This window comes from Leuresthes tenuis, unplaced genomic scaffold, assembly GCF_036924035.1.
Source record: "Leuresthes tenuis unplaced genomic scaffold, fLeuTen1.0.hap1 SCAF_5, whole genome shotgun sequence".
Taxonomy (NCBI): Eukaryota; Metazoa; Chordata; class Actinopteri; order Atheriniformes; family Atherinopsidae; genus Leuresthes; species Leuresthes tenuis.
The window spans coordinates 4733604-4750648 of NW_027325359.1; the positions used below are offsets into that span (position 1 = coordinate 4733604).

At 37.4% G+C, this 17045-nt stretch overlaps 2 protein-coding genes across 4 annotated transcripts; both read right to left on the reverse strand.

Moving 5' to 3' along the window:
• Positions 1-80: 80 nt before the first annotated feature.
• LOC140306581 (ciliary microtubule associated protein 1B-like) lies at positions 81-1468 on the reverse strand. The gene is made up of 6 exons (XM_072385187.1): positions 1346-1468; positions 1057-1260; positions 819-920; positions 601-722; positions 370-510; positions 81-290 (listed from the first exon to the last, which is right to left on the reverse strand). Exons 1-6 carry the CDS (start codon positions 1464-1466, stop codon positions 198-200), a joined length of 783 nt encoding a protein of 260 aa, XP_072241288.1. The 5' UTR covers positions 1467-1468; the 3' UTR covers positions 81-197.
• Positions 1469-7675: 6207 nt separating this feature from the next.
• On the reverse strand, positions 7676-15700 carry ehf (ets homologous factor). Of its 3 annotated transcripts, none has more exons than XM_072385546.1 (9): positions 15552-15700; positions 13122-13236; positions 12410-12667; positions 11222-11266; positions 11095-11115; positions 10940-11002; positions 10784-10828; positions 10500-10695; positions 7676-7775 (listed from the first exon to the last, which is right to left on the reverse strand). In XM_072385546.1, exons 2-9 carry the CDS (start codon positions 13195-13197, stop codon positions 7676-7678), a joined length of 804 nt encoding a protein of 267 aa, XP_072241647.1. In that variant the 5' UTR covers positions 13198-13236; positions 15552-15700. The 3 variants fall into 3 exon arrangements, with proteins under 3 accessions (XP_072241647.1, XP_072241646.1, XP_072241648.1); XM_072385545.1 differs by having other exon boundaries at positions 11095-11139; XM_072385547.1 differs by lacking the exon at positions 13122-13236 and having other exon boundaries at positions 11095-11139.
• Positions 15701-17045: the final 1345 nt, after the last annotated feature.

Below are 17045 nucleotides of genomic sequence, written 5' to 3' on the forward strand. Positions count from 1 at the left end.
TATCTATTATTTTCTACAGTTTTTTTTATTTATAGTTTTAACAGTGTTTTAAGTCTTAGAGACTTGTAAACACTGGTAAAACAATATCATATAATACCAATACAATTTGCCAAAATGTTGTGGAGAGTTAATAAAACATAATGAAAGTCATTTTGAGCAGGTGCTTCCCCAGCTTTATTGAAGGCAGCTGTGTGCAGTTATTTATCCATACTGACGATGACGGGTACGACGTATTGTGAATGGCGCAGTCCAAAGGACGAGCTTGGAGCTTTTGGATGCGTACAGGTCACCTGGGAAGGAAATGAAGATGTAATGTGAACAATAGATTGATATTTGGAGTATTTCTCCCTTAAATAAGAGGCTTCATACCTTTTCAGGATAATAGGCTCCTGGACCTGGTTTCTCTGTGGCTTCATCAGGAGGGAAGTTACGGCCTGTCATGCTATAATGAGGAGGCTTCTTCCCATAAATATAGGGAGGCACAGCTTTGTAGGAAGCTGGGCCTGGAGTCTGAAGGGCAAGCCACAGTATGAAAAATGACAGTAAATCAGGATTTCTATTTTTTGTTTTTGTGTAGTTTTAGTGTCCATTTATATATACCTTCTTCAGGTCCTGAAGGAAGCTTCCAGTTTCACTGCGGCCAGAGAATGTGTAGGAAGGTGCTGACGGAATGTTCACAGTGTTAGGCCCCAGCATGGGGGGCAGAGTGTATTTGGCGGGACCTTAAGTATGAGCAAGAGATAAAGCTTATGTACTTTCTCATGTGAAATGCTGAAATTTGCAGCACAGATAAAATTGAGACCAAAAAGACATCTTACCTGGTGTTGAGTTGTTACTCAGATCTTTGCTCCTTCCAGTCAGAGAAAAAGCAGGAGCGTTGTGGAAGATCAGCTTCTCACCACGCTCTGGTGAGTACTTCCCTAAGATGCCATAGAAAGTTACAGAAGGACAGCAAGTTACTGACTGTTAGATTGCTTCTGTCTGAGATCAGCAGCATTTAGTCTTCATTTGCTATTGCAATATCGGTCTTAATGTGTTACAATGGGCCTCACAAACCTGGTCCAGGAGCCCGTAGCAACTTTAGCTCTTTCAGACGGCTCTGGATTGAAAAAGCTGGTGCGCTCTGTTGGCCGTATCTGCTGATATTGGAGGGAAGCAGATATTTTGGTCCTGGTGAGCAGTTGGTGTTGTGCTCCTTGTGGCGTGCACCAAAGGAGAACACTGGTGCTTTGCTTTTGGTAAGGTCATGTTGATGATTGCCTTTGACAAATAACAAGAGCAGACCATTTTGATTACTTAATCCAACAACGGTGCTGGTGATATCAAATGGCCATTTTAGCTTTACCTGTCAGTGAAGGCAATGCATACTTAGGCCCTGGGTTACCATAGAGGGCAGCTATAGGTCCTCTTGGCTTGTGGGGCCTCCAGGTCCCAACCCATGGTTCCTCCCTTGTCTTGAGAGGCATTGTCTTGAGAGAAAAAAAATTAGTTTTATGTTCAAAAAATGTATTTGAAGGTCTAGGCCAAAGATATTATGAAAAGATTAGATTTTTTGTCATATGACTTACAGATAACACTGTGTATCACCAACTTACTGATGCAGCAGAGCTTCACAATTTAAATACTCTAAAGAAACATTCCACATTCTAATCTCCTTGGTGATAAAAGAATGATGTCACATGTTACAAAATTACCAGCCAACCACAGCACTTTAAATTATTTTGAACAATAATAGTTCATTTTCACTAGATGCTGAGCTGCAGACAATTTTGTGGAAAAATATTGTCAAAGTGTGTCACACACAAACTAATTTATTACCAAAAAAAGCCAAACAAGAACTTATTAATTCAACATTGACTGAATTTAAAAAAAAGGAATGATTTCAAAAGTGTTTGTTGTACTCGTCTGTGAAAACAAGCGTATGCAATGTTAAGGACTTAAATAGAGCACCAGGGTAAGTGAGTTGATCTTAAATAATTCTATTATGCATTACTTTTAAAAAACAAATAAAAATTGAGGCCTCTGTATGATATTCATTTGCAATTTAAGTTAAATCACTACTATACCAAACATTTGTAAGCGCCTGTATTCTACATTGACAGGTTGTTTTAACATAACAATATGTCTTCCTTAACTTTATTAATTGTGCACATACTTAATGAACCACTGACTGCTTTTAGCTTAACTCTGTAAATGAATCAAAATAAGCAGATTAATGAGTTTACCTCAGACAACTCCTGGAGCAGCTACTAGTGTCCTTTCCAGGCTTTATATCCAGAACTCAGCATTTACAATCAACCCAAAAATAGATTTTTAGGTGTATTATTGTTCCCATGACATCACTGTCTTAGTGATTATTTCAATCATAACATTTTTTTTCACAGAGAATAGGGCATTCCATGACTAATGAACACAGGAGTCAGCAGTAGGAATCCCACCATCTATGAAATCAGATTAATTTAAACTACAATCATGCCTGTACAATTGAATGTCATCAGCTCCAAGTTTGGATCTGTGAGGTAGACACCCTCTCTACTCATTAAGATTATGCTAAAAACTCTCTTATACCAACAAGTTGGGGGTATGTTGGGACCGAGTATGGTTCTGTCTGAGGTCCCCTTTCATGCAGAAAGGTTCTTAGACAGAGATTTTGTCCTAAGACAAAAGAATGTGGCTAAAAGTGGTGAACCCTTTAGAATTATTTTGTTCTCTGGTTTAACTGGTCAGAAGTCTTGACTAAGTCTTCAATACAGTTTGCAGGCAAATAAAGTGCTGTTATCTTAACCTTCACTATCTCAACATTCACCGTGATAGAAACTCTTTAATGTAATAACCAGTTGAACCGTTTCCAGGAAAAAAGAAACATCACAAGCAAGTGTTTCCAGTAACTGCAGAGGGTTTTTCTCTATCATTCTTCCTTCACAAATAGCTTCATCTAACTTGTAGTGCGGAAATATCTGTTGTGAGATCAACAACGTTTTCCTTGTTTGAAGCCATTCTGTAACGTAAATGCAGTCACCTTTGACTGAGCCTCATCTGGCGGAGGGCCACTCTGATTTGATTGATTGGAGTTTTGTCAGTAAAGTTTCTCCTTGATGATGGAGGAGGTAAAAAGGCACCGGAGTAGCTCCAAATCATAATGTCCTCCCTACATTATACTTAATGGATGATGTTTTTATAGTTTTTACACCATTTAAAGTGCAGTGCGTTCTTTTCAAACATGCGTTTGCAGAAAGTTTCTAAAATAGGGAAGGTGCTCTTTTTTTTATGTGCACACTTTTCTGAAATGCAGCAGCTACCGTTTTTCATTACATTTTCCTACACTATTATTTGACATTTAACTGAATACACACTTCTAGGGAAAGTGATCTACAATTACAAAATGCTGCATTGTTTAATATTCTTGGGTTAACATGATTGAATGTTGTTCACATGCCTAACAAATACTTGTGGTTATGTTGACAAATGTATATTCCTTCAAGTTAAAGGATTATGATTTGTTTTGGTTTAAATACATCCAATGTGGAACATCAATTTCTTTGTTGGGTTGTGTGACCGTAATGGGAAATTTCGAACCTATGTCATTCATAATTGCGTGGGGGACACTTATAACGCAGTGCTGTTGTTGAATGAGCTGGACTTATAAAATACCTACCATCTTACAGAGCTCTTCTCAGTGCCACTCTTCGTCATTGGTGTTGAAGTTAATAATTCCACATGGGGGGTTGCTGAACAAAGGTGTTCCTGATTGTGATCCTGGACAGGTTTAGATAAATCAGAACAATTCCTCTTTCCAAATATTTTAAATCTATTTAGTATTAAATCACCTGGGTTTGTGATCTAGCGCTCTCTGCTGGGCAGAGTGTTAAAGAGTTTAATCCAAATGCTCAATCCCATCTTTGTTAGTTACAGTATTATCTATTACCTGGATCAAGTCAGACTGACCCCAAGACAGCCCATTTTCACTAAAGTGATTTCAACATGTTGTTGAAGGGAAATCAGAGATGCAAACAATCATGAATGGATTCAATTCATCTGTTTTGGTTTCATAGTCTTAGTCATTTTTATGTAAGGCACCACAAAATTGGGAAGTGGGAGTAAAGAACAATGAAACGAAATGTATGGTGAAACTATAACTCGAGTGAACCTGAAGCTCCTCCTAAGTATACATTATATAGATACACTGTTGAAAAATTATGATTCAAGTTGAAAATCTATTACTATTTCCTTTTGACACCTTTCACATACAACACAAACCACATACTTTGACTAATAGGTTTATTAAAGAAAAAGTGTTATGGAAAGTTTCACGTGATTCTCTTTTGTGTGCGTATGTATGCGGGGTTATTTAACAGTCAAAAACAGAGCAGTGGAAATAATCAGCAATGGAAAGTCCAAAAATCTGAGCAGGAAATTGGCCTCAAAACTGCAACAACCAGAAAAGGCATCTTTGCATTGTAAGCAATACTTCCTCGTGTTTCAGTTGAAGAAATTCACAAAAACTCCTATAAATCCCACGCCACTATCAATTGTTCATATGAGCAAAGAGACACATAATTGGGCTTTGTCTCACGCTGTCTCGTGTCTCAGAATGAGTCATTTGATCCAGTGACAATGGACTCATGACGCATGTATATACTCATGTGGTACAATTTTCTTTAATAAGATTATAAAATGGTCACTGGACTGAGATGTTGTGCCATCCTTAGACTTATCAAAGCTCATCAGTGAGGCAGTTCTAATTTGCCAACTCACAATTTTAGCTGAATACCCCATAGGTCCATTTGAGTGTGAAGAGAAGATGATAAGAGGCCCTGATAAGATGGGACTGAGAGAAGACAATAGCTCTACTGAGCCAGGACACATGCAAAATCCCATTTTCATGCCCATGCTTAGGCTATCTTTTATCACTTCCTTGTTCTTCATAATACATGTATCTGATTGAATTAGATACCTCCCATCCCTAATGATAAAATGGCCTTTGCTGGCTCATTCAAATCTGAAAATAATTTTGGGACAATAAGACATAAAGCACAACTGCACATCTTTTTTTCCTTTACTGTTCTTCTTTTTTGTGGCCTTACAAGGACAGCAATTGTTTCTTCAGTGCAGCGTAGTGTAACTATCTGTGCAGGAGGGCAATGGATAGTTCAAACTCTCTTCTTTATGTTAATGTTGTTCTGTCAGTTCTTTCTGAGACAAATATCTGCTTATTTTGACTGATGTGCAAAGATAATACTGGCTGCCAAATGAAACAAATGGTTTAAATATACTTTCTCAAGAGTATATGTCTGTGTGTGTGTGTGTGTTTTTTCCTTCTCCATATCTATTACAACCAGTTTGAGTGCATGTTTGGACGTATGCCCAAACTGCTTGCCACAGATGCCATTAAACCAAGCCTTGTGCTGTAAATACATGTTATGCTGGTTTAACGGTGCTTTCTGCTATATCTCTGGCACAATGCCTTCTCTTACTTATGGCTGGTTCAGAGGAACCATACATATCATAGGCCTCAGAGAATCACACACATGGAGCATTATGCATATAAAAGTTTCATGATTTGAATTGGATATCATCATCCTTTATACATCTGCACACAGTGAGAGTATGCAAAGCAAGGGTTTATCTTCACTAGGAAGTGATCTGTTAGGAAAATTAAAATTAGGAGAAACTCCTGTATGCAGAGGTTAGATCAGTTTACATCATTTGCCTGTTACTGCTCATTTATCTTTAGTTAGTCACATCAAACACACAAACACAGCTCATAGTAGCAACCATATTAGCTCAAAGTGAAACTAAGGCCAGATTGGACATGTTCATGTTCTTTATGTGCCTATAATGATTGTCGATTCCCCACTTTACCTCTTTGTCCTAAGGTATGTTGATGAATGTGATTCACAATTGCAGTTCCAATGATAGGGTTAATCAAATATGACAAAGGATGTACTGTCAAAGTTAAATGAGACCCATATCACAGGATGGCACAACATTGCTTGGTAATTGTCATTAACAATCTCCATTTTCATTCAAAAGATTTCAAACTTTTGAAACCACAACCATAACTTATTTATTGGAGAAACACTCCTCAATGCTACGTTAGATTTCACATATATTTGAAACTTAAACTCAAATGGATCATAACAAGTGCAGCTTCAGAGAAACTTCAAAGTGCAATTGCTCTGTAAAACAACCCAGTCCTCACAACAGAGTATAATAGATTGACACTTCTATATGAATTGCTTGTTGTTTCATATACTATAACAATATGACAATCAGCAGCTATGATTTCAATCCAATCATGAGCAGTAACTGGCTCCATTGTTTCTCTGAATGCTATTTTCTTTAATTCACTGAGTCCTCAGTGGAATACAAAATTATTGTGAACTCTAATCGAAAACCTTTTCCTTTCAAGAAGAAATGTTATGTTTATCTTTCCATCAGTTTTTGACATTAAAGATTTATGTATGAAACTGTTTAATCAGAAAGAGTTGAGAAAAATTAAAGGGATGCAACTGTGCACTGGGTACATTTTGAAGCCATCAGCAGAGATAATGACAGAATGTAGTGTCATGAATGTCACACTATGTAAAGGAGGGTCGCCAAAGCCCGATAAATCAGAGTAGAGATTAGACATGAATTTGCTTGTGAACACAGGCCAAAGAAAGAGGCCTTTTAATGACACAGCATTTATCTTGCCGGCCATCAAGGCCCAGTCATTTGTCTGCTGCCTGCAGCAACCAGCTTGGCAGCTGAGACACGCAGTGGCAAACAATTAACTGTGCAGCATTTCATGCTGTCACGATAAAACAGAAACAACTTGCACTATCTGTAAGTGCATGTCTTTTCAAAGTCAAGCTTTGTAACAGATTCAGTGGAAGGAATGTTTAAACCTGCGGTTCTGAAATACAGATGGTTGGAAGTCAACAGTGACAAACATTGCTGCACTTTGAGTCACAAACAGTCTGAAGCCAAAATTCAAAGTTTAACTCATCAGCAACTCCAGAATCATATATATCATACTATATCACACTTAAAGCCACATGCAATTTTAAATAAGGACTTCCATGAAATAAAAACATTTTCAAGCTTTATTTGTATCAACAGACATGTACACACTCTACAGCTGATTGAAAGGAAAGTATGAAATAAGATAACACAAACCAGATTTTCATTTAGCTGCAAGTGTTGATAGTTTATCACTTGTCCATACTTGTGCATTGTGCTTAAGGGATCTTATTCTATTATTTACTTATTTTTGTCTTTATTCAGAGATTACGCATCCTTCCCAAAAGACTCTTCACAGTATCAGTGTCAAAACTTCCATCTGTTTGCCACAATTGTTTTGACTGCTGTATCAACATGGGTTCTTTTGGAAAAATGTTGGCTTTAGTGAAAAGAACAGGATTCACTGAGTTGCATGTTAGCTCATCTTGGTATTATTTGTTTTTACAGGCAATATTTTACTAAGCACATGTTTCAGGTTTGACTATCAGTAAGGCACAGTAAATAGATAATATTAGTGCAGTGTCAACACAGGAGCTGAAGGATGGAATAAACAGAAAAATAATGTGTAAACAGTTCAAACACATCTATATAAAAAAATGGTCAATGAAAACTATATTAGAACATCACATTTATGCACAACAGCGTTGAAAAATATAAATTAATGAAACTGTCACTTCTCTGTCTCCCTCCATCCTCTTGCATTCCTTCCAAACTTGTAAACCAGTCTGCGTCCGTCTACTCGTTCCAGGATTTCTCTTTTGTAATAATATCTGTAAGAGTAAGAAGATTAATAAATGTGATTAAATCAACATAATCTAAAGCATGTTTGAATTTCTAAATATGATAGATGATGCGTTGCAATGTTTGGTGCAATTGAATGAACTGCTTGTTAGCACATTTTTACTGGTGTTAGTGTTTCACCATATCTAACCCAATGAGAAGAATATGAAAGAGATATTTAACTGCCTCCATATTCTCCACAACATCTGTCAACTACAGTCATTACCAAGACACTACCTGACAAATGAGCTCAGCTTCATGTTTACCATTGCACTGTCATGTAGTTTCTGTTTGCATATACTCTGAAAATTCAGCTGCTTGCTGGGCTCACTTTCAAAATGATGATATTGAACGGGTACAGTGATACAGCTGATTTTCGCTGTTTTCAGTGCAGTGTTTCCACCTCAGGCTGTGCTGCAGTTCTGCTTTGCCCATCTGAGAGGCAAACCAGAATGAGTTTGTTATTTTCCTCCACTGTCAATTTTGAGCTGTTCTTCTCTGGCACTTGTGAGTTTTGGTCATTCAGTAATTTAGCCCTTAATGGTCAGGATCCTGTCTATATGTTTGACTCTATGAGAGAAACAACTAAGTAGAATTCAAATTAAAAGGCAGCCAATGTTAACATTCTAACAGAAGTGTGGTAATCTTCTGAAAGGTCACAATGGTACGTGAGAAAATGATGAATGATTCTCATTGTGACCCTGCCACATTGATAATCAACTACTAACTTAACAAGTTGTCTTGATGCCTAAAACCTGTAAGACTTCTTTTTTTGTTGCTGTGGAATTTAAAAACGCTCAGATAGTTTCTGTTTGTGCAATGGCCATCAACCGGTTCTGTCTTTTAGATTGAATGATATTGATTTGTCATCTGCCAACTCAACTGCTGCTTAAGATACTATGGCAGGGACCCAATTATGGTTCTTAAATCTTCACTTGATGAAAAAAGTGACCTGGACTTTCTTGTCTGTGCCCCTCGGCTGTGAAGGTGCCTGTCTGTAAAGCCCAGTCTAATAAGCTCAGTCTTTCACTGAATGTCTACTTGAAATTGATTTTTTCATCTTATTCAGATCTCCAGCTGTTAAATATTCAGATTTCTTTTAAATTTTATAGAGTGAAATAATAATTGTGTTATTTTCGAAGGCATTTCATCAATAAAGTTTATAATTAAAATTACTGCTACTTAAAAACACCGACTGTATATAAGCAATGGACATTGCGACCAGACCAAGCAGTTTGAGCGAGTCTGAAATCATCAGTTTTCCATTTCGAGTCTGAAAACTGTAAAAAACATATTTGAGAAAGAGGATAGAGCTGAAGAGAGATATTTAAAGCTTTATGAAAAAATAACATAATTCTGAGGACCAACAGCTATCTAACCTTTAACTGTGGAAGGATTTCTTTTTTCAAAATGACTACAAACCCACCGAACAGAAAGGACTCCCTATTTACTCTATAAGAGATTGTGGGAGAAGTTGACATATTCGACTGTTAGCCTATCAAAACTAGGCTAGCACCTAGAAATATCATTTCTCTTTAAGGCACTTCTGCACTGACTTCCCTTTATGACTACTAATGACCACGTCACTCTGTTATATACAGGTTATGTCTTTAACTTGGTACGGAACAAAATCAGGCCCCCACAACATATCGGCTGAATTTGAAGAAGACCAGACGAGCAGTTGTCAAGAAAAATGAAAGCCACTAAGCCCATTTAATTGTAGATATTGATATAAGTTGAGTTAAATATTTAATTAAAAAAAAAAGTTTATTCTATTGGTTAATCATGTCTTTAAATTCACAACACTGAAGACATCTTGTTTTTATTACTCAATGACAAACTAAAGTTAGGTTAGACAGGGAGTGATGCATCAAATAAAGTACCCACATATTTAGAAATTTGCTCTGTTAACTGAAATTAAAATCATAGTTTAAAGAAAACTTGTTTTCACTTTTTTTGCGTTCCTCTACTTTTGTTATCCATGAGTGAGGGGACTGGTGTGTTCTGCAGAATCCGCAGATCCATTGACTGCAGCAAAGTAGATTTGCAGCAAAGTAAATCGAAAATCAGTTTTGTGGTCACAGTGACGCTACCTGCAGGCCTATATTGTAGTTCCCTGTGGTTTTCAGTCCAGTGAAATTAAGCTCATTAAAGTGGCTCATTTGAATGTAAAGCTGTTAGTACTGCAGCTGCCAGAGAGACTTTCTGAGTAAAAGGCCATTTCTGTTCATTTGGGAGGAAAAAAAAATGAAAAAGAAAAATGTTGCAGCTAAAAATCTAATCCACTGGGAGATATCAGCAATAAGGAATGGTAAATATGGGTTTTAAAGAGTTGAGGTGACTGTTTATGAAATCCTAATGTTGAAATATATGACACAACATATTTGCTGTGTTTGGTTTTCATTAATTTGCTCATTTAATAGACGCTTAGCTAACTTGGATTGGAAACAATGTACTGTTAAACTTAATCCTCATCAAAGAGTTTTGACCAAACTGTTCAAATGAACTGTCTGATTTTTCACGATATAGTATAACAATCACTGAGAGCTGGCTGCAATGATTAAAATTTTTTACTATAAACCTTTCCCTGTAGTAAATTTGCAAATAACATACAGTTTGCCAAAAATACTTTTACCTGAAAAGTCCAAAGTATCACATGTGTTTTAGCAATATGCAAACATGAAGTTTAGTGTGAAGTTTTTGTGTGCGTGTACCTCATCGCACGACTTAGTTTCTCGTAGGTCATGCTGCTGTTATTCTTTTTCTTTCCCCACAGCTGTGCCACTGCCTCCGACTTCAAGAAGCGGAAAACTCCCTCCGTCCGATCCTCCCACTTGATCAGCCCTGGGTTTCGCTCTGGGTTCAGCAGAATGTCTCTGATGAACTCCCACAAGTGTGTCCCCCTCGGGTCTTTAGGAAATTAAAGCAGACAACAATTGAGCTATGAACATGCTGGAAGTAATTAGGACTGTATGTAACATGTGTTTCTCCTACTTACTGTGTTTTTTGACCTGATGACCTCGAGTGAAAGACCGTTTTATATCTGAGAGAAAGACGTCACAGTTGGTGAAAACTTACAATATTCATGCTGCAGCTCTGTAAAAAACATGTTACGTCTAAACATGCTATGTTGTATGTAAAATAAATTATTTACCAGGGCTAGAAGGAGTGGGAGAGACATCAGGTGCAAGTGGGTGAAATGAGGGATCATAGATCTCTAAGTTAACAGAAATAATAAAGTTAAGGCTTCATATTGAGCTGTTTCAGAGTAGTAATCGCACTGCAGATCTATTTACATATATTTTGTACCTCCAGGTGGATAGCTGACATCTGGAAATGGAGAGGGAAAGTCAACTGTAAAAGAAGTTCATGTGAGTGGAAGCAGAATTTATTAGGAATTATATAAGCAATATTGAGGTTGCATGAAAGGTCTTACCATCAGGTTTGAGCTCCAGTTGTCCTATGTCCACATTGTACTGCCCTGTTCAGAGATAAGAAGCAAATTTTAAGCACAGATCAAATGTATTGCATAATCTTTGAAGTTTGATTTTTCACATGACCCCCATTTATGGTTAGACATTAAAAAGCAATGAACCACATCACTAATGAATTGATACAATGTCTTATTCACGGTCCTAAGTATTGTAATGTGCTTGGAAGACTGAGGTTTTAAGCAGGAATAACAGGAAACTTGTTGCGTTGCTTTATGGTACAATCAAACAATGATCTACAAGTCAAATCAGAGGGTTGGCTGCATTTATGGAGCTCACAGTGTCAGAATGTTTAAGCTTTTCATAAAAGCAGACTGTAAAATGAGAGGAATGCTGGTTGAGAAAACACTTTCTGCTCTCATAAAATCTTGAGTTTGATTTCTTTTAACTGAAATCAGACTTCTTTTTTTTTCTTCCAAGGCTATGTTGCCCTGTTGTCAAAACCAGTTGGAGAATGATTTCTGATATATTACCACGTTTAGCCTGAGCTTGAGAAACTGAGCTGGTGTTTTCCAGACAGGAACAACAATAGAAAGACTGTGCTCTTGGGTTTGGTTTTTAAGGTTTTGGTTTTGTAACCTGGAGGTTAAACCTGTTGTGCTAGGTCTCCTGAAAGTGCTTGTGTTTTGAATACTTTAATCTTAAGATGCTAGATAAGATATGATGTGCTGATGTCATTTACTATTTAATGAAAATGAATATAATTTATTTGGTCAGCTATGTTCTGGAAATAACAACTTTATTAGGCCAAAATATTAGTTAGTTGATTAATTGATTAGTTCAAAACAGTTTCTGAGCAAACTCTAATTAAAAAACAATGGATGAGCTAACTCTCCGCTTGTTTCTCAGCTTCAGACCCCTTCTGTGCTTTGTTAGGAGACCCACTCTAGCAAGAGCAAGCAATATATCCATCATCGTCTTCACTTTAAGCACTCCTGCTCCCTGTTATACAGCTACCATGCAGTGCAACCCCTGACCACTTTGTGATCCCTTCACAGTAACACTTCATCAAAACTCTGTTCCACATACAAACACACACACGCACACAACTCAGGTCAGCCAGTTTTACTTTTATCAGAAATAATTATCTTTGTTTTTGCCCCTTACACCCTTATTTAGGATTTCAGACGCACCACTCCACTTGAGTTCTGTGATGCTTTGGAAGAGAATGGGCCCCACGCTGCCAGCAGCACGGATGAAGTCCTGATAGCTTAGGCTGCAAAGCTGATGGCCGTCCATGTCAAAGTTTTGGAAGGGAATACTGGAAGCATCAATCTGGTGCATGTCCATAACCTGCTGCAGCCACTCCCACACCTGGTACTTAGTCCAGAACTGAGGCTGGGAGTCATGAGTCCACAGGCGACTTGTGTAACCAGACATTATCAATGAACCTGTGGACAGACATAAATACTTAGAAGCTCTGAAACACTTGTTGTTTACAGTAGTGAATTGTTTTTGTTTCAGTATTGAGATAATTTAATGAGAAAAACCTTCTCATTAGTTATTTGTCAATAATTAATTTTGAGAGCGGTTTACTTAAAGAGCTGTTGAAGTATTTCTCAGTCAGGAGATCCTAATTCGCAACCTGTGTTTGAGAGCTCTGGCCTCACTGCATGAGTAACATTCCTGAATAAAGTTTCTATTCGAGCTACAGTTGGATTGTTCAATAGAGAGCAAATAAAATCCTACAGAAGAACATTTTACCATATTTTCTTCTGGCTTTTTAGAATATTATTCAGATAATTTAATCAAGTGATTAATGTCAGTGATGAGTGCAGGCATAATGTAAGAAAACAATACAGTGGGCTTCATTGTGACTGTGTAAGGCTGAGTCATAATCCTCACCATCAAAATAGGAGTTAGTAGAGCCCCAGGCAGTGGTCAGCTGGCTGTCCAGGGTGCTGGATGAAGTTACACTCATTTTGCAGCTTTTACACTCTGATGTACCATGGCCCAGGGGCTAAAGCAGGAGAGCAGTCAATTACTATGAATAGATCAAACTTTTTTTTATTTTTAAAGCTTTATGTTATTCCAGCAGTTTCCTTTATATTACATTGTGAATATGCCTGTGTATAAAATATATATTCAGTGCGTTCGTTTGCTGTTGTTAGTTTGACCAATCCCAAGCTAGAGTCAAACTGTCTGAGTTTATGTCTTTATTTTCTATCAGAGGTGTTTTAAATTTGCAAGAGTGCAAAGAGATAAGTATTTGAATGAATTCTGCTATTCTGTTTCACAACAGGCAACAAATCATGAGAATGTGCTTTTTAAGTGTCCTTAAACAGAACTAAAGAGCCAAAACTAAACATTTAAGATAAAAGGTGCAAAGAGATGCTAAAGCAACATACTCCATGACAAAAAAAAATCTTTTTCTAAAAAAAGTTTAGATTAGTTTAGAAATTATAATTAGGAACCTGTAGATTAGTGTGTTTTGGGTTCCTTTCTCTCCTCATTCTCCTGCTATGGCAATCAGATGTTTTGCCAAATTAACCAGGCTTAAAATCTTTCCTTAAATTGCAGAAATAAGTTGATATATTACACATAATGAAGCAGTGAGGCAAAGTGTTTCTATGACAGGACAGAGCCATGTGAGCTGCGCATTAGACAGCTAACACACAAACAGGTCTGTTGAGTTGTGTGTTTTAATGAAAGCTCATTTGTTTATACACTGTGTAAAACTTGGTGTCGGTTTTGTGGCCGTATTAATTTTGGACTGCTTGCATTCAGCACATGCTTAACGAGTGAAGTAACCTTAACGTTTCCATAACTACGCCCCCTTCTTTCCCAGTAAGCTGATGGAAACAAATGAGTTAACAGTCATTCTTATCAATTTTAAAAACTTTAGACTTTTTTGCATCCTGCCTACACGTAAAAGGTAAATAAAGGCATGTTTCAGACTTAAGCCAAGTATATTTGCATCATATGTAAATAAAGCTCACCAGAATGTCAGCAGCTTCACTGTTTTGGTGACAGAAGTGTTGCATGTGCACAATAGTTGACTTATGACTTTCACAATGCACTGGTAATACCCAATCTTAAGAGTGTTAATGGTATTATTCTTCGGACATGAGGTAGACTCTTATCATTTCATAGCAATGCTGTGAAAATCAATGACTGCTCTATATCCTATAGTTTACATTAGAAGTCTTGTTTCCCAATTTTTTCTTTTTTTTGTCTTATTCATGCTGACATTTTCCAACATCCAAGAAAGTGTTAAGATGAAAAGCTTTTTATCTGTATTGTCATAAACTATCGAAGGTCATCTGTTTGAGTGACCTATTTTAGATAGCTACACAATAAAACTGATTCTCCACACAGTGACCCACATTTCACCCATTCCCTGAAAGATTCTTTACACTTTTATGGAGGGCTGTAAAGGACATTACGGCAAACCTTGTCATATGTGATTATCTCAACGGTAAATACTGCACTGCCATCCACCCGAGACATACACACAGGAAAATTCAGCTCCAAAGAGCCAGTAAATCAGTTTCAAAATAACCAACTGGGAAGATTACTGAATGATATTTCACCAGGTGATAGGTGTCACATGCTATCACACTAAACAAATTCAGCTCCCCAGCTGACCGTCTGCCAAGTCTGCTTTAACGCCTTATGCTGTGTGTGTTGACCCTTGGTGTCTGCTACTGCCAAGCAAATATCTTATCAAGAAGGCTGAGAGTAGTTTACGTCAGTACAATACTCACGCGGCCGTTGTGAAAAAAAGACTTACAGTTATGGATTAATATCCCTTTAGCTGAGTCATAGTGAAAGATTACCTATTTGCTATGGTGTAAAGAGATTGGCCCATCCAAAGAACTATACTGCGTTTTACTGGGTTTGTTTGCTTTCATTTTCTCTGCAGTCATAACCTTATAGAAGCATTGACACTAAGTTTGTCCATTTTAATTATCCTTATTTCTTGCTTAATTTGTTATCAATTTCTGCACTGTAAATACATTTCTTTATTAACTAAAGTATAATAAAAACTGACGTTGAGGCCATAGCATTAAATATGCAGGCTTTCTGTAATATCTACACCTGAAAGAGTGCAGAGATTAACCATTTACAGGATCAGAGTGTGCATACTGCTACAGGAGAGATTACAATGTTTAAGTCAATGCAGTACACCAAACATATTTGTAAGAGTACGGTAGATCCTAGGAAATAAAACTAATCTTCTCAGGTAAGGTTGTTTTAATCACAGCACAATATACAGCTTCCTTTCATTTTGAAAAGCACTGCAACTTGTCCAGCACCAGTATAGCAGCCTACCAGAGCAGTAGAACAGGGTCCCACCAGACCTGACAGAAGTTTCAGATGATCCTCTTTCCACACGACTTGAGTTTTGACTTCTGGAGATTCCAATACTGTTGTCTACTACTGTTCAGAGCTAGGCAAGGTTGAATCCTCTCCAAATTCTTTCAATCAACAAACGTGTATAGATACTACAGGTGCTGCCCCGCCACAATGGGTTTTTTATCCTGTTAACTTCCTTATCCAGCTCCAATTGGCTCTTTATACAGGTGCATACCAGGTTGTTTTTTGCATAATGCACACCCACACTCTCACACACACACACGCAACCGTGCGCATGCGTGCACACACACTCTCACAGACACACAATCATGCGCATGCGTGTGCACACACACACACACACACAACTATTTTTTACATTCCTTGCTGGCACATTTCTTCTCACACTCTAAAGCACAAAAATACATGCTCCCTCATGCACAACAGCTCAACACTTACAAGGAAAGATATACACAGGCATGTATCCAAACACGCTCAAATGTCCACAAAGGGATTGTTATACAGTTTAAAAGGACTGCTCAGATTGTTGCATAATTCAGTGTTAAACCTTATTGGAAAATTTCCCCTGAGTTAATACATGGCACACTTGTTTTTCTTCCTGCATCATGATGAATGAGGTCCTGACAGTTTACGTAGGAGAACTTCAGAGGTGTTGTGTTCCTTTCACTGTTTGAAAGTTGCTGGAAATGCACAACAGGGAAACATTACTGGCTGAATGCCTAAAAAGGCTGTAAGTAAACTACCTTAAGTAAATGGAATTCATACATTTATAAACATATTTGAATTTGTTTGAGACCTCGTTTAGCTTTGAATTTGAAAATCCAATTCCCGTAGTTAGTCCATTTTGATTATAATCGTTACTTAGGATGAGCCTATTTTATATTCACTCAAAGCAATGGAGGACCTTGCCACCTTGGAATCACATCAAACTTTATTCAGCTCTTAAAATAGCTTTTGCCTACATGCGGTGATCCACAGGTGTCTGAGTAAAGGCAGGCAGATGATTAGCTTTGTTTCCTACAAATCTCAGTGAGCATCACACACTTGATTCGAGAATAAAATGCAGCTTTATTGTTCGTGTATTTTTTGTCTGTGTTCATAGTTGCTGAACTACAGTATTTTCTGTCTTTGAAAAAAGAGTCAAACACTGTAAATTATATGCTCTTGAGATATGTGCAAATACTGATACTATAAATCTGTACATTTCTCACGTTTGTTTTTATTAGTTGCCTTTTTTTCAGTTCACATGGAAACTGTTCAGATTCAACTGTCCTCACAGAAGAAGATGTGTCAAAAAAGCAGTTTTGCTAAACCTCCTTACATCTGCTGTTGCCCCACATTGACAACGATCAGGGGGAGTTCCACCATTCTATTTTTGCTTGACACCAATTAGGGTTTCGGCAAATTGTAACATCTCTGATCTGAGATCTACAGCAGTGTTCCACTACAATG